At 44.0% G+C, this 26,547-nt stretch overlaps 1 protein-coding gene across 1 annotated transcript; it reads right to left on the bottom strand.

The window, feature by feature from the left end:
* Positions 1-24,752, bottom strand: nat16 (N-acetyltransferase 16). Its single transcript, XM_024373341.2, has 5 exons — positions 24,567-24,752; positions 5,764-5,987; positions 3,413-3,637; positions 2,879-3,148; positions 1-2,577 (listed from the first exon to the last, which is right to left on the bottom strand). The coding sequence occupies exons 2-5, from the start codon at positions 5,977-5,979 to the stop codon at positions 2,245-2,247; spliced, it is 1,044 nt and encodes a 347-aa protein (XP_024229109.1). The 5' UTR covers positions 5,980-5,987; positions 24,567-24,752; the 3' UTR covers positions 1-2,244.
* Between the last annotated feature and the right edge of the window lie 1,795 nt (positions 24,753-26,547).

Raw genomic sequence — 26,547 nt, 5'->3', positions numbered from 1 at the left:
GGGGTTCATGTGGGGTTTCGTATGTGGGGTAGGGGTAAGACTTTAGAGACGGGTGGGGGTGCAGTGTTTGCATTGGGTAGATGTAAATGGGCTAGAATGTGAATGCCAATCTTGTTAAAAAATACATCTATGTGGGATTGCTTGTGTACTACTCTTCACCACTGGACTCGGGTTGCTAAAAATCTTTATCTTCCTCTTCCTCACGACTAGCTGCAGCAAAAAAAGGGGGGTTCAGTCCAGCTTTGCTTCTTCAATGGGTGGGAAAAAAATAGAAAGTGCTTCTCAAAGAACTGAGAAAATCATCATCAGCCTTTACAAAGCATTGTTTCGTTGTTTCTGTTTGGCTTTGACGAATATGGAATCCGGTATGACATTTGCTTCATTCTTCATTCCACTTTCTCCAGGCATCTTGTCCATCCATCGTCCGATATCGATCCAGTCCAATCCTTCAGTTCATCATGTGTGAGTGTGTTTAACCTTTCGTCTCGGAAAGACAGGAGGATGACAGATGGGGTGTCCAGACAAGGGTCAGTGTACCAAAAGAATTTAAAAAGATATTCTCTTCCGCCGTCCAATTCATCCCTTACAACAAGGTCCCTTTTACAACGAGGGCAGGTTGGAGAGTCCATAGACTGGCCAGTCTCTCTTCTGTAGTGGTTTTAGATGGCTTCAGTCTCAATTTGGGGGTTGCAATGTATGCTCGTTCAGTGCTACGTCATGTCAAAAGCATCACTTCTTAAAGGGAACGTTCAAGAGCAAAGAGCCAAAAGCTTATAAAGCTTAGTAGAGTGGCTATGAAGCTTTGTAGAGCGGTTATGAAGCTTTGTAGAGTGGTTATGAGGCCTTTGAGAGCAAACTGTGTCCCATTTGCTTTGCTGAGCTCTTACCACGTGCCAAAGCTTATGAAGCTTCTTAGGGTGGCTACGCAGCTTCATAGAGTGGATATGAAGTGTCTTAGAGTGACTGTAGTATCTATGTTGATGTTTTCAACAACCACGAGGGACTAGAATTGAACCTTTACAAAGGCTGATAATATTTGTGATGGCGACGTTTACCGTTGAAATATGTCTCTAGCTACCGAACAATGTTGTTAATGCTAAGTCAATCTCAACTATATTAGTTCAATTGTTTGAGTCTTTGCGGAATACTGTATAGTACATCTACCTTTTTTTCACATTGTTAGCAATCTACTATAGAGTTAGCTTAGATTGCACATTGTTATACGACAGCCTCCAGAAAGCTCCTGCTGTTAATATATTACCTCTTTACGTACTACTGACGCATTCAAGTACGCGTGGAAAAGTAGCTATAAATTAGCAATATGGTTAAGTGCTTAAAAATAAAAATAAAAACTGAGTGACTGTTAAAAAAAAAACAACGAAGACAACTAAATTCTTTTAAAAGTTAACTGGCCAGGTTTCAGTGTTATGAGCTAAGTGTGTTTCTAGCTGTTCATTTTCAGCCATTTAGTGTGAATTATAAGCGTGCAAATGCTCTGTAAGATTCACTGAAGGGCTATTGTTTGTTCGACAGTATTTGGGGATTTGGTGTTAGATAGAATAAGTCCAAAAGGATTTCTACCATGACTATGGATGGGAGTGATGCGTTCTAAATCAGTTCAATTCAGTCATCTCTAAAAGTAAACCAACTCCTCTCTTCCTCACTTCATCACTCGCACTTTAGCACAACAGCTCATATGGTTTAATAAAGTGCCTCAAGAGTTGTGCAGACTTATTTGCAATTCAGAATGTGTACATATTTATACTTTATATTTACAAAAAAAAGGATTAAACGGCATAACATACCATAAACTAGCTTGCATTTTCTATTTTATTAAAGGAGTAACGTTAGCATGAAGTTACTCCTGTTGTTTAAGAGTTAGATTTTTGCGATGACTGAATGGTAAAAGACTGAGAAATTAATTTAAACTAATTTGTCAAAAGGTATTTCGAATAACTGCCTTTTTTCCCAAAAATATTTTTGTTAGCGGTAGTGTTAATATCAAATATATTGCAAATCTAATGCGGCTTCTAAGTTGTTTCACTATAGACTTGCTTAGGGAGGTTGTTGCTAATTGTTCCGGAGTTTCTTTGGGAACTTTCCCATTTCATTTTCTAAAGAGAATGTGGTTTGTTCATTCGTTGGGTCTCTGAAACATTTTCTGAATTTGTCAACTTTTCCCGTTTTTTCCTTCATATTGTTTCTCCTCTTCCTCTTCCTCCTTCCTCCTTCCTCTCCTGCCAGCTACATGACATCCGACTCGACCACGCACTGCTCTGTATATTCCTTAACCAGCTCCACCTTCAGTGTCTGGCGACAGAATTCGACCATGGGTTTCCACATGGGGGGATCCAGAAACATCTGACACATGACGTAGCCCTTCAGGGTGGCTGTGTGGCGCCGGAGGTGACTCAGGAACTGCTGGAGCACCAGGCCTATGTCCTTACCGAACACGTCGATGTTGAGGTAGTACGTGTCGTCACCAACTCGGTAAGGACCTCCAGGCACCCGGAAGGGGTGGGTGCAGAGGCTGGCCACGGCGGGGACGTCGCGGTCGTCCACCATCCAGTCGATGTCCTTGAATGAATTAATTCATTTTATTTGAGAAATGTCAAATACGTATAGAGTTGCTTCAGCCATGGGAGTAGAGCAATACATTGAAAATAATCAAGGATTTTTACAACTTTTGGGTTTCAAAATTAGAGTAACTTTCCCAAGTTTTACAGATGCTTATTTTCCCCTGATTCCGAGTCTTCCAACCGAGATTTCTGGGAAACCTGGGAATTTGGGGAAAGTTACAGGAATTTTGCAACCCCAAACACGATAAAGTCAACCAACTTATTTCCACAGAGGTTCTCATTATGATATAATATTTTACCTTCTTCAGAAGAATGGCCATGTTGCTGGGTAGGGGCTTGAACGGCTGCCAGTCCTGGACGATGGTAGCGTTAGGGAGTACGTTGGACATCAGGCCAGAGTTGAGGAACATTTGGTGGGCCTCGTTGAGGTCCAGAAGGACCGGGGGAACAAGGGGGGTGTCAGAACCCTGGGGGGTACCCTCAGAGGAGGGAGGGAGGGTCACATGCAGCCCCAGTTCGGAGAGCCGGAGCTTGAGGTCTTCGGCATTGAAGCGAACTAGCAGGATGCCCTTTCGGAGAGAGGCGGTGGTGAAGGGACGTAGGGTAAAGAGAAGGTTGTGTGGTTGGTTAATAGATTGTTGTGAAAGGGGAATGTGTCATTTTGGTAGAACATGATTTCCTGACACAAGTGGACTAGAGTTATAATGGTTTCTCGTCAGAAATAGGACGACTAGAAATAACTTGGAAAATGTTGGAAATTTGGAAGGCTTAATACGAATCAATCAATTAGCCAATCAGGCAAGCAACAAATGAACCAATTAAACAATAGCTACCTGTTTGGTGATAAGGCGGTACTTCTGAAAGTCCTTGGGCCCCAGCTGGTCATCGCGGGTCAGCCTGGTCACCTTCACCTCAGGCCACTTGGACTTGACCAGCTGAGAGCAGAACCGCAGAAGCACCCCTGCCACGCCCTTCCCCCTCTCCTGGGGGGCCACACGTAACCCCTCCACCAGCATGGTGTCACCGTCATCTATCACACACACTGACTCCAGGGCAATCTGGTGGGGGGGGGGTAAAGGAGAAGGGGAGAGAAAGACGTAGGGAGATTATGAACAGCTGAAGAGATACACATTGTGTGAACATCTGTAATTCTCTTGTTATTTCTAGGTAATATACATTTGAAGTCTGAAGTTTACATACACCTTAGCCAAATACATTTTAACTCAGTTTCACAATTCCTGACATTTAACCCAAGTAAAAATTCACTGTCTTAGGTCAGTTAGAAGAACCACTTTATTTTAAAAATGTGAAATATCAGAATAATAGTAGAGAGAATGATTTGTTTCAGTTTTCATTTCTTTCATCACGTTCCCAGTGGGTCAGAAGTTTACATACACTCAATTAGAATTTTGTAGCAATGCCTTTAAATTGTTTAACTTGGGTCAAACGTTTTGGGTAGCCTTCCACGAGCTTCCCACAATAAGTTGGGTGCATTTTGGTCCATTCCTCCTGACAGAGCTGGTGTAACTGAGTCAGGTTTGTAGGCCTCCTTGCTTGCACACATTTTCAGTTCTGCCCACAACTTTTCTATAGGATTGAGGTCAGGGCTTTGTGATGGCCACTCCAATACCTTGACTTTGTTGTCCTTGAGCCATTTTGCCACAACTTTGGAAGTATGATTGGGGTCATTGTCCATTTGGAAGACCCATTTGTGACCAAGCTTTAACTTCCTGACTGATGTCTTGAGATGTTGCTTCAATATATCCAAATAATTTCCTCCCACATGATGCCATCTATTTTGGGAAGTGCACCAGTCCCTCCTGCAGCAAAGCACCCCCACAACCTGATGCTGACACCCCCGTGCTTCACGGTTGGGATGGTGCTCTTCGGCTTACAAGCCTCCCCCTTTTTCCTCCAAACATAACGATGGTCATTATGGCCAAACAGTTCTATTTTTGTTTCATCAGACCAGAGGACATTTTGGAGCAGTGGCTTCTTCCTTGCGGAGCGGCCTTTCAGATTATGTCGATATAGGACTCGTTTTACTGTGGATATAAATACTTTTGTACCTGTTTCCTCCAGCATCTTCACAAGGTCCTTTGCTGTTGTTCTGGGATTGATTTGCACTTTCACACCAAAGTACGTTTATCTCTAGGAGACAGAACGCGTCTCCTTCCTGAGCGGTATGACGGCTACGTGGTCCCATGGTGTTTATACTGCGTACTGTTATTTGTACAGATGAACGTGGTACCTTCAGGCGTTTGAAAATTGCTCCCAAGGATGACCCAGACTTGTGGAGGTATTTTCTGAGGTCTTGGCTGATTTCTTTTGATTTTCCCATTATGTCAAGCAAAGAGGCACTGAGTTAGAAAGTAGGCCTTGAAATACATCCACAGGTACACCTCCAATTGACTCAAACCATGTCAATTAGCCTATCAGAAGCTTCTACAGCCACATAAGTTTCTGGAATTTTCCGAGCTGTTTAAAGGCACAGTCAACTTAGTGTATGTTATCCTCTGACATACTGGAATTGTGATACAGTGAATTAGAAGTGAAATAATCTGTCTGTAAACAATTGTTGGAAAAATGACTTGTGTCATGCACCCAGTAGATGTCCTAACCGACTTGCTAGAACTATAGTTTGTTAACAAGAAATTTTATGGAGTGGTTGAAAAACCAGTTTTAATGACTCCAACTTAAGTGTATGTAAACGTCTGACTTCAACTGTAACTCTCAATGGTTCCAAAGTAGGCCACTCCTAATCTCCAGGGTTCCTTTAGGACTCTAACATGGATTCTATTTCTCTGGTATCACCCTTGAAGACTCTTGTAACTCCTCACACCACTTTGCCCTGCTTGTTTGCAAAGCATTAGTATGACAGTGTGGTTGGTCTCGAACAGCCAGGCAGTGTAGTGCGTGGGCAGGTACTGGTAGTTCCTAATACAGCCCTTTTTACAGCTTAATAACCCCCTTAAAAACAAGCTATAACATGTTTATATTACCCTTATAACACTGTTTATAGCCTTTTCTCCCCACTTTTCCCTCTTTGCACTCCAGTACAACGGTACAGTTGGTCTCCTGTTGCCAGGCCTGGTAGCATTCCTCACACTCTTACAACACCTTAATAACATCTTTGTAAACATGCTAAAACATGTTTATGACACACTTTTTAACCTTTTCTCACCACTTTGCCCTGCTTGCGGGCCAGTATGACGGTGCGGTTGGACTCCGACAGCCAGGCGGTGTAGCGGGTCGGCAGGTAGTCCAGCCCTCCATAGATGTCCTGGCTCATCGCCATGATCTCTTCAAAGTCCTCCTCTGTCGCCACGGTGAACTGGAGGCCCGTCTGGGGAGGGGTCTCGGGGAGCTGGGGGCGGGGCAGGCTGTTCTCAATCTTCATCTTTACAGCTGGAGACAGGAAGAAGGAATGGAGGGGGAGAGATGGGATGGAGAGGGAGGAAGGCCAGAAGAAGGTGAGTGAGAAAGGGGGGAATGGAGGAGAGGAAAGAATATTGGAGAAAGTAGAGAGGAAGAGAAGAAGAAGATGGAGGTGAGTAGGAGAGTGAGAGAGAAGGGTGGAAGAGGTCAAATAAGAGAGAGAGGAATAGATAAATGAAGAGATCGGGTAGAAATAGTGAAGGAGTGAGAGAGAAGGGATTGGAGGGATATAGATTGATATAAAGAGAATGAGAGGAGGGAGTGAGGGAGTGAGGGAGAGAGATCAATAGAGATCAGGAAGAGGGAGAAAGAGAAAGGGCGAGAGAGTGCAAAAATCTGATTAGGGACCAGGAGCAGGCCTATAAAGCAAATGGACAGGAAGCACATCCGTTGCTGTAATTGAGAATGTGATCTGATTTAACTCCAGTAAAGTAAAGCTACAGTATATACTCTAGAGATAAATAGATAAATAACATCCCATCTTAAAGGGCCAGTGCAGTCAAAATTCTGTTTTGTAACAGCTTATGAAACTTACACTGTAAAAGTGTGACACATTTTTATCTGTGTTATTTCCTGATTGTTGCTGGTTGAAAATACAATCTACACATGACCTTGTAATCCGCAGGTTTTGCATGGGTGGAGTTTCGGCTTGCCTGATGACATCGTCAGGTGATAAATTAGTTAATAGGCTAAAAAGCGATTTGTGTTTCTTTTTGACAATTTTAATGGAAAACTATTATAGTAAAGTACTTAATTGTTACCCAGAAATAATTTGATATTGCTATGAAAATAGCTGCATTGGGCCTTTAAGGAGAAATACTGAACAGCAGGTTCGACAGAAGGGAAATATGCTGCAGAACTCACATCCAGCATTTCTCCAAAGCTGCTAGGTACACAAAGTATCCTTCAAAAAGAAAGATGACAAATACCCAATTTAATGGGGAAATGTAGTTTAGTGTGAATAGCACAATGTTTAGCATATTTATACACTCAGTGGTCAGTTTATTAGGTACAACACCTCGTTCACGAAAATGGTTCGCTCCTACAGACAGTGAGTCATGTGGTCGTGGCTTTCTATATAAAGCAGGCAGACAGGCATAGGCGCATTCAGTTATCGTTCGATTGAACGTTAGAATGGGCAAAATCGAGTGACCTCGTCGTTGCCAGGCGCGCCGGTTCCAGAATCTCAGAAATGGACGGCCTCCTGGGCTTTTCACGCACAACAGTGTCTTTCTAGGGTTCACCGAGAATGGAGCGACAAACAGAAAACAGTCAGCGGCAGTCCTTTGGGCAAAAACAGCATGTTGATGAGAGAGGTCGAAGGAGAACGGCAAGAATCGTGCAAGCTACAGTAACAGCGGGGCCACAAACAGGCAAATAACGGCACAGTACAACAGTGGTGTACAGAATGGCATCTGGGAGCCCACAACTCGTCTGTCATTGTCACGGATGGGCTATTGCAGCAGACGACCACAACGGGTTGTGTCATGCTGATGGCAGAGTCAGGATTTGGCAAAAGCAGCATAAGTCTATGGCTCCATCCTGCCTAGTGTCAATGGCACACGTTAGGTCCCTTGATACCAATTGAGCAACATTTCCATTCCCTTTAGAATTCAGGCTGTTCTGGAGGCTGACCCTGTACTAGATGGGTGTACCTAAAAAAAATTATATTTTCCATTGAACCTTTCTTTAAGTAGGCAAGTAAGAACAAATTCTTAATTACAACGACGGCCTAGGAACAGTGAGTTTAACTGGCTTGTTCAGGGGCAGAACAACAGATTTGACCTTGTCAGCTCGGGGGATTCGAATTAGCAACCTTTTGGTTACAGGCCCAACGCTCTAACGACTAGGCTACCTGTCACCCCAATGTATGACACATGATTTCCAGTGTTCTGTTTGTGACACTCAAGGTGCTGGATGACGGTCACAAGACTTGACACTGAATGTTATGGGATTATTCTCATATCTGTTGATAAGTGATTGACGCCAGACTGGAGGTACAAGGACCGAGGACACACTGATTATTCACTGGTCTATTCACAGTCTGGTGTCAATCACTATCAAAAGACATAAACATAATCCATAACATTCAGTATGAAGTCTAGTGACTGTCAACCCACACCTTGAGTATCACAAATTGAACACTGGAAATTATGTGTAGTACATCATATATGAATATGCTAAACATTGTGTTAATCACTATAAACTAAATATTATTATTATTGTTTTTTTAAACCTTTAAAAAAAATGCGCCCTGTATAATACCATATTGTCACGATCGTCATATGGAGTAGACCAAAGCGCAGCGTGGTTAGAATACATTCTTCTTTATTTAATGAAGAACACGAAGAACACAAAGCGAGGCGTCCCTCTCAAGGGGACGCCACCCCCCCGTTCAGCTCAAACCGTGGCGCAGGCAATGCAAAAATATTCTTAGAAATATTTAACCTCCACACATTAACAAGTCCAATACCTCAAATGAAAGATAAACATCTTGTTCATCTACCCAGCATGTCAGATTTTTTAAATGTTTTACGGCGAAAACACACCACATATTTATATTAGACCACCACCGAAACAAAGACAAGAGGCAGCCATTTTGTCCCAGAAAATATAAAATCATAAAAGCAGGATTAAAAAATAAATCATTCACTAACCTTTTGAAAATCTTCATCAGATGACAGTAATAGGACATGTTACACAGTACATTTATGTTTTTTCAATAATATGCCATTTATATCCATAAATCTCAGTTTAGCATTTTCTGAACATGGCGTCAATGTAAAAAATGTCCGGAGAAATTATAGATAGCCCCGCCAGATAACGCCAGATAACAGCAATACACATCATAAACTTTGACTAAATATGCATGTTCTACATATAGTTAGAAAGATACACTGCTTCTTAATGCAATCGCTTTGTCACATTTCTTTTTAACGTTACAGAAATCGTTCATTTTTCAATAATCTGAGACGGCAGTCAGACATAAGCAATATTTCTCCGCTATGTTGGAGTCAACAGAAACACAAAATTACAACATAAATATTCCCTTACCTTTGATGGTCTTCGTTCAGAATGTAGTGGAAGTAGTCATACTTACCCAATACATTGTTTGGTTTCAAGTCATGTGTCTTTGTATTAGCAAATGCTACGAGTTCCAGCTGAAATGCTTCCAAAATTACTTCTGGCCCCGAACAGTTGCGCATCAAAACTTCAAAATTACATATTATATGTCGACTAAACTGGTCAAACTAAGTGCAGAATCAAGCTTTAGGATGTTCTAAACGTACAAAACAATTATATAATCTCTCGGACGAACGTGCTTCTTTGCAGGCGATCTGGAACAAAAGGACGTGTCTGCAAAAAGCGCGATCTCGTAACCTTATATTTTCTTGCGACACTCAGTCTTTTGCCTGCCAAAGGCTCAAAACTCACGGGATTTGCACAATTAAACGCTGTACTGAATGAGGACATCTAGTGGAAGACATAGAAAGTGTCTCCAGATCCATAGCTGGTTGGGAAGGGTGGGGGCGATGACGTCAAAGTTGCTCCAAGTTTGAGGCTCCCAAAAATAGTTTGGGAGATTGCCTGCCCTGTGAGTTCTGCTATACTTACAGACATAATTCAAACGGTTTTAGAAGCTTTAGAGTGTTTTCTATCCAATAATAATTATTATATGCATATATTAGCAATTTTGGACAAAAATAATTCAGTTTACTATGGGCACTCAATTGCCCCAAAGGGGGCAGTATTCTGCTGAGCCCTAACAGGTTTTAAACAAAAACAACAAAACTAATAAGATGAACGTGACCGCTATATAAACAATGTGCTAACGTGCAACATAACATAGACAATAACCCACGAAATACCCAAAGAAGGTGGCTGCCTAAATATGGTTCCCAATCAGAGACAACGATAAACACCTGCCTCTAATTGAGAACCAATCTAGGCAACCATAGACCAACATAAACACCTAGATGAAAACAACCCCATAAATCTACAAAAAACCCTAGACAGTACAAACACCCTAGAATAATACAAAAACACACATATCGCCCATGTCACACCCTGACCTAACCAAAATAATAAAGAAAACAAAGAATACTAAGGTCAGGGCGTGACAGTACCCCCCCACAAAGGTGCGGACTCCGGCCGCAAAACCTAATCTAAAGGGGAGGGTCCGGGTGGGCCTCTTTCACGGCGGCGGCTCGGGTGCTGGACGTGGACCCCACTCCACCATAGTCTTAGTCTGCTTTTGTGGCCTCCTAGGAACGGCGACCTTCACCGCCAACCTAGGACTGGCAACCCTACTAAAGGGCCCCACTGGACTGAGGGGCAGCTCCGGACTGAGGGGCAGCTCCGGACTGAGGGGTAGCTCAGGACTGAAGGGTAGCTGGCTGGCTGACGGCTCTGGCGGCTCCTGGCTGGCTGATGGCTCTGGCGGCTCCTGGCTGGCTGATGGCTCTGGCGGCTCAGGACAGACTGGCGGCTCAGGACAGACGGGCGGCTTTGGCGGCACAGGACAGACGGGCGGCTCTGGCGGCTCAGGACAGACGGGCGGCTCTGGCGGCTCAGGACAGACGGGCGGCTCTGGCGGCTCAGGACAGACGGGCGGCTCTGGCGGCTCAGGACAGACGGGCGGCTCTGGCGGCTCAGGACAGGACAGACGGGAGACTCTGGCGGCTCAGGACAGACGGGAGACTCTGGCGGCTCAGGACAGGACGGGAGACTCTGGCGGCTCAGGACAGACGGGAGACTCTGGCGGCTCAGGACAGACGGGAGACTCTGGCGGCTCAGGACAGACGGGAGACTCTGGCGGCTCAGGACAGACGGGAGACTCTGGCGGCTCAGGACAGACGGGAGACTCTGGCGGCTCAGGACAGACGGGAGACTCTGGCGGCTCAGGACAGACGGGAGACTCTGGCGGCTCAGGACAGACGGGAGACTCTGGCGGCTCAGGACAGGACGGGAGACTCTGGCGGCTCAGGACAGACGGGAGACTCTGGCGGCTCAGGACAGACGGGAGACTCTGGCGGCTCAGGACAGACGGGAGACTCTGGCGGCTCAGGACAGACGGGAGACTCTGGCGGCTCAGGACAGACGGGAGACTCTGGCGGCTCAGGACAGACGGGAGACTCTGGCGGCTCAGGACAGACGGGAGACTCTGGCGGCTCAGGACAGACGGGAGACTCTAGCGGCTCAGGACAGACGAGGCGCACTGTAGGCCTGGTGCATGGTGCCGGCACTGGTGGTACTGGGCCGAGGACACGCACCTCAGGGCGAGTGCGGGGAGGAGGAACAGGGAGAACTGGGCTCTGGTGACGCACAGGGAGCCCGGTTAGGGGGGCTGCCACCGGAGGGCTGGTGCGCGGAGATGGCACCGGATAGACCGGACTGAGAAGGCGCACTGGAGATCTGGAGCACCGAGCCTGCCCAACCTTACCTGGTTGAATGCTCCCCGTAGCCAGGCCAGTGCGGCAAGGTGGAATAGCCCGCACTGGGCTGTGCAGCCGAACCGGGAACACCATGCGTAAGGCTGGTGCCATGTATGCCCGCCCGAGGAGACGCACTGGAGACCAGATGCGTAGAGCCGGCTTCATGGCACCTGGCTCGATGCCCACTCTAGCCCGGCCGATACGAGGAGCTGGAATGTACCGCACCAGGCTATGCACACGCACTGGGGACACCTTGCGCTCCAGCGCATAACACGGTGCCTGCCCGGTACAACACCCACTCTCTCCACGGTAAGCACAGGGAGCTGGCGCAGGTCTCCTTACCTGACTTCGTCACACTCCCTGTGTGCCCTCCCCCAATACATTGTTGGGGCTGCCACTCGGGCTTCCAGCCGCGCCGCCGTGCTGCCTCCTCAAACCGGCGCCTCTCTGCTTTCGCTGCCTCCAGCTCTGCTTTGGGACGGCGATATTCCCCTGGCTGTGCCCAGGGTCCTTTGCCGTCCAGATCTCCTCCCAAGTCCAGAAGTCCTTTGATTGCTGCTGCTGTCCGTTACCACGCTGCTTGGTCCATTGTTGGTGAGTTATTCTGTCACGATCGTCGTATGGAGTAGACCAAAGCGCAGGGTGGTTAGAATACATTCTTCTTTATTTAATGAAGAACACGAAGAACACTTAAACAAAAACAACAAAACGAATAAGACGAACGTGACCGCTATATAAACAATGTGCTAACGTGCAACATAACATAGACAATAACCCACGAAATACCCAAAGAAGATGGCTGCCTAAATATGGTTCCCAATCAGAGACAACGATAAACACCTGCCTCTAATTGAGAACCAATCTAGGCAACATAAAGGCATAGACCAACATAAACACCTAGACAAACACCCTAGAATAAGACAAAAACACACATATCGCCCATGTCACACCCTGACCTAACCAAAATAATAAAGAAAACAAAGAATACTAAGGTCAGGGCGTGACACATATAAATATATGCATATATGCAAATATATGCAACTTTAGTGACCTTACATTTCCCCATTACAGACCTGGCAATTCCTATTACACCCATACACTGTCTAGATGCCTGTATACTTTATGCTTCACAACACTTCAACCATATCCCTGTAATTCACATCAATGGGTCAACTTTAACATCAATGGGCATTGGTCAGACAGAGTAAGTAGCTTCAAAACACGTCAACCTCAAAGGGTCTCGGTCAGGCAGTCTACACAACCATAACCTCTTAACTTACTACCGCATCCCAATGTTTTGACCAGAGTGGACGGGGTCTTGGTCAGGAAAAACACAGACAACACAACCCCTAACCACACAGACGGCACTAATGTGACTTCTGGTCATCGCCAGGACGCCAGCCCAGTTTGCCCGTCCAGTTTGGCAACAGTTTGTATGTGGCACAGAGAGAGGCGACTGGCATCCGTCCCTGTGGCGCGCCCCCCTCTGCCAACCCCCTATCCCCCTAATCCCTTCGGTAATTCCCCCTCACCCGCTTCCCTGGATTCCTCGGAAAACACTGGCTCACTCGGAAAACAATCACATTTTTCTGAGCTTGGGAAAAGCATGGGGCGAAACGAGCGAGAGAGGAGGAGGGCTCAGGTCGTTGGAAAGGAATTCCGGAAAGGTGCAGAGATTATTGAGTGGTTAAAGCCTGTGTGTGTGTCCATGTGTGTATGCATCCGTATGTGTGTGTGTGTCCATGTGTATATGCATCCGTATGTGTGTGTGTGTCCATGTGTGTATGCATCCGTATGTGTGTGTGTGTGTCCATGTGTGTATGCATCCGTATGTGTGTGTGTGTCCATGTGTGTATGCGTCCGTATGTGTGTCTGTGTCCATGTGCGTCTGCGTCCGTATGTGTGTGTGTGTCCATGTGTGTATGCATCCGTATGTGTGTGTGTGTGTCCATGTGTGTATGCATCCGTATGTGTGTGTGTGTGTCCATGTGCGTATGCGTCCGTATGTGTGTGTGTGTCCATGTGTAACATGTGTGTACATTTTACATTTACATTTTAGTCATTTAGCAGACACTCATATCGAGAGTAACTAACAGTAGTGAGTGCATGCATACCTTTTCAGACTTTTTTGTGTGTATTTCTATGTGTAAGAGTGTATCTCTGTCTCCATCTGTGTGTGTGTTCTCTGTCCCATGCATGCATGGACAGCTAGTGTTAGTTGGCCCCAGGGGGAATGAGGCTTCTAGCTGAAGCAGTGAGGCAGGGCCAGACATTTCCGATAATCTGTCGATGGGAGATGTGTCTGGGCTGAGGAAGGGAGGGAGGGAGGCCGCCTGCCTGGGACAGAGAAAACACTGTCTGGCCCCAGCAGACCTAACACACTCCCCTGTCTCTAACTGGTACTTTTCCATCAACTGGCATGCATAGGCACGGTGCCATAAACACACTGGGGGAGGAGGGGGAGGGGGGGGGCAGTGACAGTGTCACACACACAAACCTGCACACACAATGAATCACTGCCACATTAACTTTAGCATGGCATCAATACACACCTCAGCAGCGCCCTTCCAATCAATTGACCGTCCACATATACACGCGAGCGAGCACACACACCACCGTCTACGACCCGCGTTAACGCTTCACTCGTTTTTCTATCTGTTAACCTCCTCAGTGACATGAAATATCACGAGAAAGATAATTACTACACAGATACACTCTTACAACAAAATGTACTATCTAGAACCTAAGAGGGTTCTTCCGGCTGTCCCCATGGGAGAACCCTTTTTGGTTCCAGGTTAGAACCCTTTTGGTTTTAGGTAGAACCCTTTTGGGTTCAATATAGAACCCTTTCCACAGAGGGTTCTACATGGAACCCGAACCAAACCTGGAACCAAAAACGGTTTTCCTATGGGGACAGCCGAAGAACCCTTTCGGAACCCTTTTTTTCTACGAGTGTAAACAGACACCTGTCCATTACAGAAACACAAAAGCCTATCAGAGGTGCATGGTGTAAGGAGGAGAAGAGAGGATAGGAAGGTTGTTTCTGCATGATGTTCTTGCTGACGTTTGGTTGGCAGGCAAGCAAACATGCTGAACAAAGAGGCATCAAGTGACACACTACATTACCAAACGTATGTGGACAACTGCTTGTTGAACGTCTCATTCCAGAACCATGGGCATTAATATGGAGTTGGTCCCCCCTTTGCTACTACAACAGCCTCCACTCTTCTGGGGAGGCTTTCCACTAGATGTTGGAACATTGCTTTGGGGACATGCTTCCGTTCTGCCACAACAGCATTAATGAGGTTGGGCACTGATGTCGGGCGATTAGGCCTGGCTTGAGGCCGGCGTTCCAATGGGCTCTGCGCAAGCCAGTCAAGTTCTTCCACACCGATCTGCTTTGTGCACGGGGGCATTGTCATGCTGAAACAGGAAAGGGCATTCCCCAAACTGTTGCCACAAAGTTGGTAGCACAGAATCGTCTAGAATGTAATTGTATGTTGTAGTGTTAAGATTTCCCTTCACTGGAACTAAGAGGCCTAGCCCGGACCATGAAAAACAGCCTCAGACCATTATTCCTCCTCCATCAAACTTTACAGTTGGAACTATGCATTCGGGCAGGTATTGTTCTCCTGGCATCCGCCAAACCCAGATATGTACATTGGACTGCCAGATGGTGAAGCGTGATTCATTACTCCAGAGAACGTGTTTCCACTGCTCCAGAGTCCAATGGTGGTGAAATTTACAACACTCCAGCCGACGCTTGGCATTGCATATAGTGATCTTAGGCTGTTGCTTCCAGAGGCAGTTTGGAACTCGGTGGTGAGTATTGCAACCAAAATCAGACGATTTTTACACGCTTCAGCACTCGGCGGTCCCGTTCTGTGAGCTTGTGTGGCTGAGCCGTTGTTGCTCCACTTCACAATAACAGCACTTACAGTTGACCGGGGCAGCTCTAGCAGGGCATAAATTTGATGAACTGACTTGTTGGAAAGGTGGCATCCTATAACGGTGCCACGTTTAAAGTCACTGAGCTCTTCCGTAAGGCCATTCTACTGCCAATGTTTGACTATGGAGATTGCATTGTATACACTTGTCAGCAACGGGTGTGGCTGAAATCATCGAATTCACTTATTTGAAGTGAATTCGATGAAGTGGATTGAAGTGGATTCACTTATCCATATACTTTTGTATATATAGTGTATGTTCAAACCACATGATGTATACAGTAAGCCTACATTTATAAATGAAATAGATTGGAATCCATTTCTTCTTTCTTCCCATCTCTTAGAAACAGTGTGTCAAATCAAAACAAATCAAATTGTATTTGTCACATACACATGTTTAGCAGATGTTATTGCAGGTATAGAGAAATGCTTGTGTTTCTAGCTCTAACAGTTTATTTATTTATTTTTATATCCATTATTTTACCAGGTAAGTTGACTGAGAACATGTTCTCATTTGCAGCAACGACCTGGGGAATAGTTACAGGGGAGAGGAGGGGGGATTAATGAGCCAATTGTAAACTGGGGATTATTAGGTGACCATGATGGTTTGAGGGCCAGATTGGGAATTTAGCCAGGACACCAGGGTTAACACCCCTACTCTTACGAGAAGTGCCATGGGATCTTTAATGACCTCAGAGAGTCAGGACACCCATTTAATGTCCCATCCGAAAGACAGCACCCTACACAGGGCAGTATCCCCAATCACTGCCCTGGGGAATTGGGATATTTTTTTTAGACCAGAGGAAAGAGTGCCTCCTACTGGCCCTCCAACACCACTTCCAGCAGCATCTGGTCTCCCATCCAGGAACTGATCAGGACCAACCCTGCTTAGCTTCAGAAGTAAGCCAGCAGTGGTATGCAGGGTGGTATGCTGCTGGCAGTGCAGTAATATCTAACAGTAATATCTAACAATTTCACAACAATAAAGAATAGGATAGAATAGAATAGGATAGAATAGTATGAAATAGTATAGGATAGAATAGGATGGAATAGGATAGGATAGAATAGAATAGGATATAATAGAATAGGACAGAATAGGATGGAATAGGATAAAATATGATGAAATAGAATAGGTTGGAATAGGATAGAATAGAATATAATAGGATGGAATAGGATGGAATAGGATAGAATAGGATGGGGTATAATAGAATAGGGTGGAATAGGATAGAATATGATAGAATATAATAGGATGGAATAGGACAATAGAATGGCATGGAATATAATAGGATAGAATAGGATAGAAAATGATGGAATAGGATAGGATAGAATAGGATGGAATAGAAAAGGATGGAATAGGATAGGATATAATAGGATATACTAGAATAGGACAGAATAGGGTGGAATGGGATAAAATATGATGAAATAGAATAGGATAGGATAGAATAGAATAGGATTGAATAGGATGGAATAGGATATAATAGAATGGAATAGAATAGAATAGGATGGAATAGGATAGAATAGCATATAATATAATAGGATGGAATAGGACAATATAATGGAATGGAATAGAATAGGATAGAATAGGATGGGATAGGATAGGACAGAATAGGATAGAATAGGATAGGATGGAATAGGATGGAATATGATAGGATAGGATAGAAAAGGATGGAATATGATAGAATAGAATAGGATAGGCTAGAATAGGATGGAATATGATAGGATAGAATAGGATAGAAAAGGATGGAATAGGATAGAATAGAATAGGATAGGCTAGAATAGGATGGAATATGATAGGATAGAATAGGATAGAAAAGGATGGAATAGGATAGAATAGAATAGAATAGAATAAGAAAGCATAGAATAAAGTCAAATCCATTTGCCCGGATATTGTCTTTCTTCCTATCCATTTGAAACAGCAGTGACACTGACTAAACTGGATCACATGTCAACAGAGGGTGACAGCGAAGAGGAGGATTTAGGCTATACAGTGCTGCTGTCACAGTGTTGTAGTGATGATACTCTAGACTACACACACACACACACAAACACACACACACACGTGCACAAACACACACACACACAGACAAGCACATTCTTGTACATGTGCACAAACACACACACACATATACACACTGTCAGACACACCATCACACACACATGCGCTACTGTCCTGACTCTTTTACTAAACACAGAGGATTGGAGCGATAGGCCTGCAGGCCAAGTTATTACGAGTTTTAGAGAGCCAAAACAAAGAGAGGTACGCAATAAGTGTGACCTCAGTACTTCACGCTATTGCAGTGTAAGTCCAATATCAACACAATGACCTATCCTATTACTCAGGTGTGTGGTGCGTGTGACTGTGTGTGTGTGACTGTGTGTGTGCGTGTGTGGGGGGAGTTTGAGATTTCCATTTGATTTTGTCAATTTTATCCCGTGGGCCACACAAGGGACAAAGAAACGACAGATCACACCTTTAGGTGACGACGAAATTACAGAACACACCTTTAATTAACCTATTACACATAACACTCTTCACATCATCTATTTCTGGATCAAATACTCACCTATGACCTTCCTTGTTCTCTATCTCGAAGACCTTACGGGGTAAGATTGAGGATTCTCTATCTTTCTCTCTCTCTCTTTCACACACACACACACACACACACACATCCCTTCTAATCTTGGATGATTTATTCAGCGAGCAGTGTCTGCCGATCCGTGTGAGGTAAAATGCCACGTCGATACGTCCCATCGTCATCGAGCACACGAGACGTGTGTGTGTGTGTGTGTGTGTGTGTGTCTGTGATCATTTTGCATCGGCATGATACAATTCTCCGTCCTCTCATCTGAATAGGGAGAACACATCAACACAATCTACAACTGGAGATTACGTTTAATTTTCACAAAGCAGATACTGAACATCCGTCGTGATTCCTGAATTAGGCTACATTAGAGAAGGCTTTTGCTGCAGCGTTTCAAGGTGATTGTAAAAGGATAACTCCCTGGTTTCAGTTCGCTTTTGTCTGTAAATACGTCACAATAGGCAGTGCAACGTGAGGGTAGTAGCCTCTATCTCTTTCTATCGTTCTTTGTCACGAACACATACACACACACACACATACACGCAAGCGTGCTTGCACAAGCACACAACAAACGCACGTGGCAGCAGCCTCATCCTCTCTCTCTCCCTTGCTTTTTGTCTCTTTCCTCTGACTCCCTCCCTCTGGATCTAGTCCATGTGCTTATGCTTGTGTGTTTACATAACTCTCTGTGGTTAAATCCCATGACGTATTTATACACTGTATTTCCCCTGTACAGTATTTCCCTCCCAGAGCAGCTGATCTGAAGTCGGTTTTGACATTGACCCTATGATGGTTGGGGTTAGAATTGGGGATTGCCTGAGCTGATCCTAGATATGTGCCTATGGGCAGCTTCTAATCAGTTAGATGATTTTTGCGCTAGAGGACGTCACACACGTTATGGAACATGACGTTCACATGGAATCAAAATGGCATATGTGGCCTGTTTTAACAGTTGTCTGAGGGCATCATCATCAAGCATGAGTAACTTACTTCCTCTCGTTTGTATAAATCTCCCACTCCCCCTCTTTTTACTCCCATCTTCATCAGCCCATAATTTTACAGAACAACTCCTTGTTTATATAAATGTCTCATTCTCTAATGTCCTGCTCTCTCTCTCTCTCTCTCTCTCTCTCTCTGTGTCTCTCTCTCTCTCTCTCTGTGTCTCTATTTATCTCTCTTTTTCTCTCTCTATCTGTCTCTCATCCTATAGTTTTTGTCAAAATCGCAAACTTACTATCCTGATATATGGAAGATTTACATTGCATAATTTCAAAAGGCTAATTTCCTCTTCCCATCTCTCTGGTTTTATTTTTTTTTAAGGAGAATTACATACAATATCCTTGGGTTAGGATTGGAAATCATTCTAGAGCTGCAGAAAAAGACATTTACATCCTGCAGAAAATATATATGTATTAGATCATACTAGAGTAGTACAGTATGTGTAGAAAACAGTGGTTTTCTACACATGGTCCGCGGGAGTACTGCAGCTGGTCTGCAAATTCTTTTACATATATTTTCTATATCTAAAAAAAAATAAAAAATAAAAATAATAATATTTGGGAGTATTAATGCCATTGTAAGCAATTTTACATTATTTTTCACAATACAAATTGTTTATAATAATATTAGGCCTTTCATTTGTTACATTCACTATTAAAATGGACTAAATGTGATCGCAAATATATTTCATGCTTAAAAGATTGTGCGTATCCGTGGATGGTGGTCCTCAACAGCTTTTGAAGGTTTTTGGTGGTCCCTGGAACAGAAAAGGTTGGGAACCACTGATGTAGACACATTAGAACATACTAGCAGAGCTGCAGTAATAGGGACCTACAGGTAACTGCCAAAATAAAGGAAACACTAACATAAAGTGTCTTAATAGGGAATTGAGCCACCACAAGCTGTCAGAACAGCTTCAATGCACCTTGTCTGGAACTCTTTTGGAGGGATACGACACCGTTCTTCCACGAGAAATTCTATAATTTGGTGGTTTTCTCAGGCGCCACTCCAGAATCTCCCATAAGTGTTCAATTGGGTTGAGACCTGGTAACTGAGACACACACACATTCACACACCTTTTAAACCCTCTATGCTCCTTTGACACCCCTCTTTCAAAGCCACTGAGATCTCTTCTTCCATGGTACGAAGAATAATGAGCAACTGGGCATTTTCTTACATGACCCTATGCATGATGGGATGATTTAATTGCTTAATTAACTCAGGAACCACACCTGTGTGAAAGCACCTACCTAAAACATACCTTGTATTCCTCATTTACTCACGTGTTTCCTTTATTTTGGCAGTTACCTGTACATCATACTAGAACTGCAGAAATGTAGACGCACATAATTCTAGAGCTGCAGAAATATAGACATCAATCATACTAGAGCTTCAGAAATATAGCCATACATTATACTAGAGCTGCGCTGGACCAACCAAACACTAACACACTAACATGTGACAAATAACATTTGAATTGATAAACCTAAACAAAAACAGGCATCCGTTTGATGCAATGTGCTGGGATGGGATAGTAGAGAAATTAGAGTGCGACCAAAACCTTACCCTTTTTCGTATCTCTATGTTAAGAAAATGTCTTAGAAAACACTTATGAAACAAACATGCTATTCCTATCCAGCTGTGAATGACGAAGGCATGAGTCTGTTTCCCTTGAGGTCCATTATACTGATGTGAGTGACACAGGACAAATGCCCTGGCATGCATCACCATGACCATTAGGACACACAATGAAAATTAAATTAACATCTCTTATTGGAAAAACACAGGTCCCTACCTGTTTCAGTCTGTTTTCTTCCGTTTTGTTCCTAATGAACAAGACCCAGATCGGCATCACAATAATGTCTGCATCACAAGCAAGCAAATGCAGCAACAGACTAACAAGACTGAATAGCTGACGATGACGCTGTTGCACTGAACTCATCAACACTCTTACCTTCCCATAACTCTATTTGTCACTCACTCCGATAAGAGAGTTAGCCATTCTACACAGATCTAGGATCAGCTTAACCTCCCCCACTCCTAACCCCCTCACTCCTAACCTTAGGGTGGAAAAACACAGAATTATCTCAGATCAGTGTGTAGGCAATACATGAGGAACTTCAACCAACTATTTTTTTAAATGTAACTAGGCAAGTCAGTTAAGAACAAATTCTTATTTACAATGACAGCCTACCGGGGAACAGTGGGTTAACTGCCTTGTTCAGGGGCAGAACGGCAGATTTTTACCTTATCAGCTCAGGGATTTGATCTAGCAACTTTTCGGTTACTGGCCCAACACTCTAACCACTAGGCTACCTGCCACCCCAATATATATATATATATATGTGTGTGTGTGTGTGTGCGTGCGTGTGTGTGTGTGGTTGTGTTGTTAATCCTTTATAAACTGCATGGTCGGTACTCAGTCCTGTGTGGGTATAGAGGACACCCCAGTAAGTCTGAATAAATTAACTTCACCAGAATTGCTTTTGGGTTAAGAGGGACGGGAGGGTGGAGGGTTGGGGACGGGAGGGGTTGATGAATGTGATGGGGGGGTCAAATGAGTGTGTATAGAGCATATAGGGTGTGTGTGTGCTGTGGCCACGTGTGTGTGCATGTGTGTGTATACAGTAGAAGGAATGAGGGGTGAATGGATAAAAAGGAGAGCAGATGCAGAGGGGTGGGGAGGTAGGGGGAGGGTGTGCGTGGGGGGGGCTCTAACCTTTCATGGTACCTCCTAAGTGTGTCATTTTTCATGGGCCTGATAGTAAAAGACATGAAATTTAAAGGCAAAAAATAATGACCTTTTAATGTGGCATGAACACAACCAGACATTATGTTTTCATCTGATTGTCAAACAAATCACTTCAAAAAGCAGGCTACCTGTGCATATTCGTCCACTCCGAAATAATTCCAGCATCCAAACAGCCAATACATGGTTTAAACCATGACAGATAGGTGGGGGTCTTTGTTTCATTTAGAATAAGCTTTCATTTTCATTGACCAGGTAAATTGCATTTCAAACAAAAAGGTGAATGGTTAAATTAGCATTATTTAGAGACCCCCCAAAGTTTGACTGCTGTTGCATTCAGGGAAGAGACCCCCCCCACACTGTAATTCGCACACTGAAAATTGCATACATACCTCATTTGTTGGATATGTAACAATTATTTACTTAACTAATAGTAAGACATTTCTGTCCTAGTAGTGTCTGTTTTTATGGTCTCCACTCTAGTTCCCTGCAGCTAATCTGGGCGTATGGTCACTAGAGATGGCTTGAGCTGACAGATGAGTTAAAGACTGCATTACATATACAGGATGTGGTCGGTGTAACCGAGATAGACCACTTCCCCGTGCAGATAACGGCAGGATGAACCCAGAGTGACTTATGATGCTCCTTGGTCTGTATGAAGTGGTTGAACCAACCACGATGAATCATTCTTAGTGTCAGCTATATACAGGACTCTGCACTTGTGTACGGGTTAGGTTACTCAGTCCAACACTCAAGAGTGGGGGGGGGGTCGACCAGCCTCATTATTGCAATAATTAATTGATATTAAATAAAGAGGATTGTTTGAAAAAAATGACCAAGTTTCTCTCAGTACTGAATTTCCACGACAGCCCTTCATGATAAAACATATAACTGCTCAACCCCCCAAATGGCAAACTTTTCCTTATGTATTTCCCTCCTTTTGACCAGAACCCTACAGACCCTAGTCAAAAGTAGTGCACTACATAGGGAACAGGGTGTCATGTGGGACGCACAGCAAGTCCTTCGGGCATGTCCTTTGAAAATGCTGCGACACTCACTCACTTCACTCCATCCCAAATCTATCTAGAGTGAGAAGAGTGAGACACAGAGAGACAGTGAAAGAGAGAGAGAGTGAGAGCGAGGGATGAGAGCAAGAGACAGACAGACCAGAAATCAAAGAGTAGGGTGAGAAAGAGAGAACTGTCTGTATATCTATAAAAGGTTGGACAGTTTGCAGGCCTTGATGCCCTGAATCTGTTCTACTCAATGTTGTGCTTTCCCATCTTTCTCCCTCATCAACTGTCTCTGGATACATCTAATCATGAGGACACAGTCATGTCTCTCCTCTTTAATTCCCGAATTCCAAACTGTCAAGTGGAATCAGATCACATAGTATGCATGCATTCCCTCTTCATTCCCGAAGAGAGGAGCAAAAACGCGAGCGCATGCACACGCGCTCCTTGGCGCACGGCACGCGCACTGCATGGGCACGTTGGTTCGAAGAGCCGGTTGGTTAGAAGTCTCACTCCATCTCCCACAGCTCCTCATGCCGAATGTGAGCGAGTTTCCCAACCCAGACTGAATGTGGAGAAATAGATCAGGCTTTGATCTACGGTGGAACTGTCCCAGGCTGGGAAATAACCATAGCCTAGAATGCATGCATAGCATGTGTGCTTATACATAATGTATTTCCTTTACATGTTAAGTTAAACCTAGAATTACAGGAATTGCTGTTATAGCTAAATTCTGAGAAATAGCCTATAACCTCAATTGCGCCACACGTGCACCAACGTCTAGAGAACCTAAGAATTCTAGCTGTCACGACTCTATCCAAGCACGTGCTGTACGTACACATACCGGAGGCGCGCGCACCGCTCAGCAGCTCCCTCACTGGTGCCATAGCATTGCGGCCGCAGATGCGTATTTATGCAACATAGCCTATGTTGTGAATAAAGGAATTATTCATCATAGCTTGCCATCTCATGCCCCCTAAATCTCCACCCGCCCACACACGTCACCTATCTGTCCTTTATGCCGAAATGTATGCGACTCCTTTTCCAAGGGCTGTCAGCATTCCATGCTGACTGCAACTGCACGGCTTATCTTTGGATAGAGCCTAACAGATAAATATATCGCAAAAGTGATGCCGAGAGGTGATATCTGAGAAACATGTTTGTTATCTTTATTGTTTCGTATGACTATATTCATTTATTATATTCGGCTGAGGGTGATGGTGATGACAGCGCCAGGATTGCATCCTCAACGGTGATTGGGTGAATCTTTGATCATGTCCATATTCGATTAGATCGGCTATCGGCATCATTCATCCGCATTGCCTATACTATAGTACATACAGACAGACACACCGTCCCATAATGCTATAGGCCCACAGTAGACTATAAAAACTGCATTGTAGCCTATGGACTAGTTTCGGGGTAGTCTTATACATCGTTTCATTGCTTTATCATTACCATCTCCTCCACTGTAACTAAGTCTCTCGGGCAAATTCCTTAAATTTGGCCACACAAAATGGCCGATAAGAATAGGATGGGGATAGTGGAATAATCGGGTCGGGAATATGAGAAAAGGTTTAGGTAGGCTACAGAGACATGATAGAAAGGCAATGCAGAATACCCGATCACACGTAGCCTTCTTTGAAAATATAATTTGGCCTAGAAATAAAATATGATTTCAAATATGACAACAAATATCACAAAATCATAATGATCGATCATGGATGGATACCGTTATCGTGAGTGATCGATCATCTTGACTATGCTCACCAATGTGCTCCAAATGTCTGCCACTGCCAGTGAAATGTATTCATTCCTTCTTACCGTTAGTGAAGCCCGGAGGTCTCGTGCAAGTGTTGTCGGTAACGGCAGGTGTATTGCCAGGTGCAAGAGGTGGATGGATGGTTACAGCAGCTACTGTTCAAATTCAGGATAAAATACAAATTCTCCCAGCCACCGGCTCGAGTTTTCAATATAAGAGATTACCGTTTAGGCCCCTCCTACAAACCCTGCATGCTCGGCTCTCTCTCTTCGTAGTAGGCTAGGCTATCCTAACCCCTGCCTACCATCATCACCGAAATATCCCCCACCCAGCCACCCATCAATATCTCTCTCTCTCTCTCTCTCTCTCTCTCTCTCTCTCTTTATTGGCATGGGAAACAAGTTTACATTGCCAAACCAAGTGGAATAATTAAAAGTAAATAGCCTATTACACTCACAAAAGTTTGAAAAGAATAGAGACATTTCAAATGTTATATTACTGGCTGTGTACAGTGTTATAACAATATGCAAATAGTTGAAGTATGAAAGGCAACATGTCACAAATCTGGCTGCTGTGATGGTATACTGTTGTGTTTCACAAAATAGATATGGGAGTTTATCAAAATTGGATTTGTTTTCAAATGATTTGTGGTTCTGTGCAGTGGCGAGTTTCCCATGTAAATCTGTGGGGTGGGGGGGGTGGGGGGGGTAAAACATATATATTTTTAAATACATGCCAGCAAAGCCACAACACAACACTACAGTAAACAATACATTAATGACATTATAACGGTGACAAACAGTGCCCACAAGCTGTCCCAACAGCAGAGTCTCAACAGCAGTTCCCAACACCTTACCACTGCTGCACCTGGCTATCAGCGGAGCCTTGTCTGGCAGCGAAACAGTTCATTCAGCCTCATTTACGGTCTTTAAAAAAAATTGCTGTGTTTCGTTCAAATTGGAAAAATGTAGTTAATAAGCTTCCATGACTTTGTCCACACAGGGCATCTGAACGCACAAAATACATTTAGAGGATTTTCATTACATTTGGGTGTTTTATTTAACTTTTGTACACCTGTGGTGTTCCCCATCAAAATGAATGGGTGAGACTACAATGAATGTATAAAATTGATTTCAGGCACATGCCCATTCATCAAATGGACACACTTTCTCTCCCAGACCCCCACATGCATGTGTGTTTGAGCACACACACACACACCTCACTCCCCTTCTTGGCTTCCATGGCAACCCCCACGGGAACCTTTCCCCAATAGAATCTTTCCCCCACAGGAACCACACCTGTTGGCATTCTCACAAACAATTATTGTTTCAATAATATATAGAACTTTTCTCGCAGCTCTGGTATATAAATCTTTTTTGAGACCTTGCTCACAATTCATTCTGTGGCAGCACAATGACCAAACGATATACTATATGTGAGGCTCTTGGTCATATCTTTGATCATGACACTGGTGAGGAGGAGAGAGTCTTTGTTAAACTTTGACACAAGGTAGTCTGTGATAAATAGCACAATATGTTCCATCTGAGTATTTGTTATAGTCAAAATAATCCATACATGATGCTTTTTTTAAACTCAAAAACGAGTTGTATGAGCTCAGGTCAATGAAGCCTACAGGCCATAAATAGCAAATAGCAGTTCAAAACGTGTAATGTTCACAAGAATTTAAGTTGATAAAAAGATCTAACACAACATTAGGTGATAATACATGTATTATTATGGATTTATAATCAGTTATGCGGTGGTCATTTTGGACCGGGAACACAAAATTTATTAAAATGAAATGAACACAACAGGAGGGTTAAACAAATGTGGTTTCTACTGACAATTGAGATGTACAAACTATGACATAAGGGGACGACGAGTCGATAAGAGGCAAACCCGTAATTTCGATTAAGACATTAATGAGCGAGCTTGGACGGATGTAGTCAATATAACTATTTGTTCAGCACTTTTTAAATATACAGCGACAGAATTCAGAACATGGGCCGTTTTTACAGTATTCTCCCTGTATGCCAAGTCAGA

The sequence above is a fragment of the Oncorhynchus tshawytscha genome, linkage group LG15, assembly GCF_018296145.1.
Source record: "Oncorhynchus tshawytscha isolate Ot180627B linkage group LG15, Otsh_v2.0, whole genome shotgun sequence".
In the NCBI taxonomy this organism is placed as follows: domain Eukaryota; kingdom Metazoa; phylum Chordata; class Actinopteri; order Salmoniformes; family Salmonidae; genus Oncorhynchus; species Oncorhynchus tshawytscha.
Note: the sequence above shows the minus strand (reverse complement) of the source record. Positions and strands in the feature narration are given on the sequence as shown.

Bases quoted from the DNA above. Each gene is read 5' to 3' on its own strand.
- nat16 (XM_024373341.2), bottom strand. From the start codon at position 5,979: ATGAAGATTGAGAACAGCCTGCCCCGCCCCCAGCTCCCCGAGACCCCT. The intron at 3,149-3,412 runs GTAGCTATTGTT...TCTCTCCGAAAG, and splicing joins ACCGCCTTATCACCAAACAG to GGCATCCTGCTAGTTCGCTT. The intron at 2,578-2,878 runs GTAAAATATTAT...AATTCATTCAAG, and splicing joins TGGCCATTCTTCTGAAGAAG to GACATCGACTGGATGGTGGA.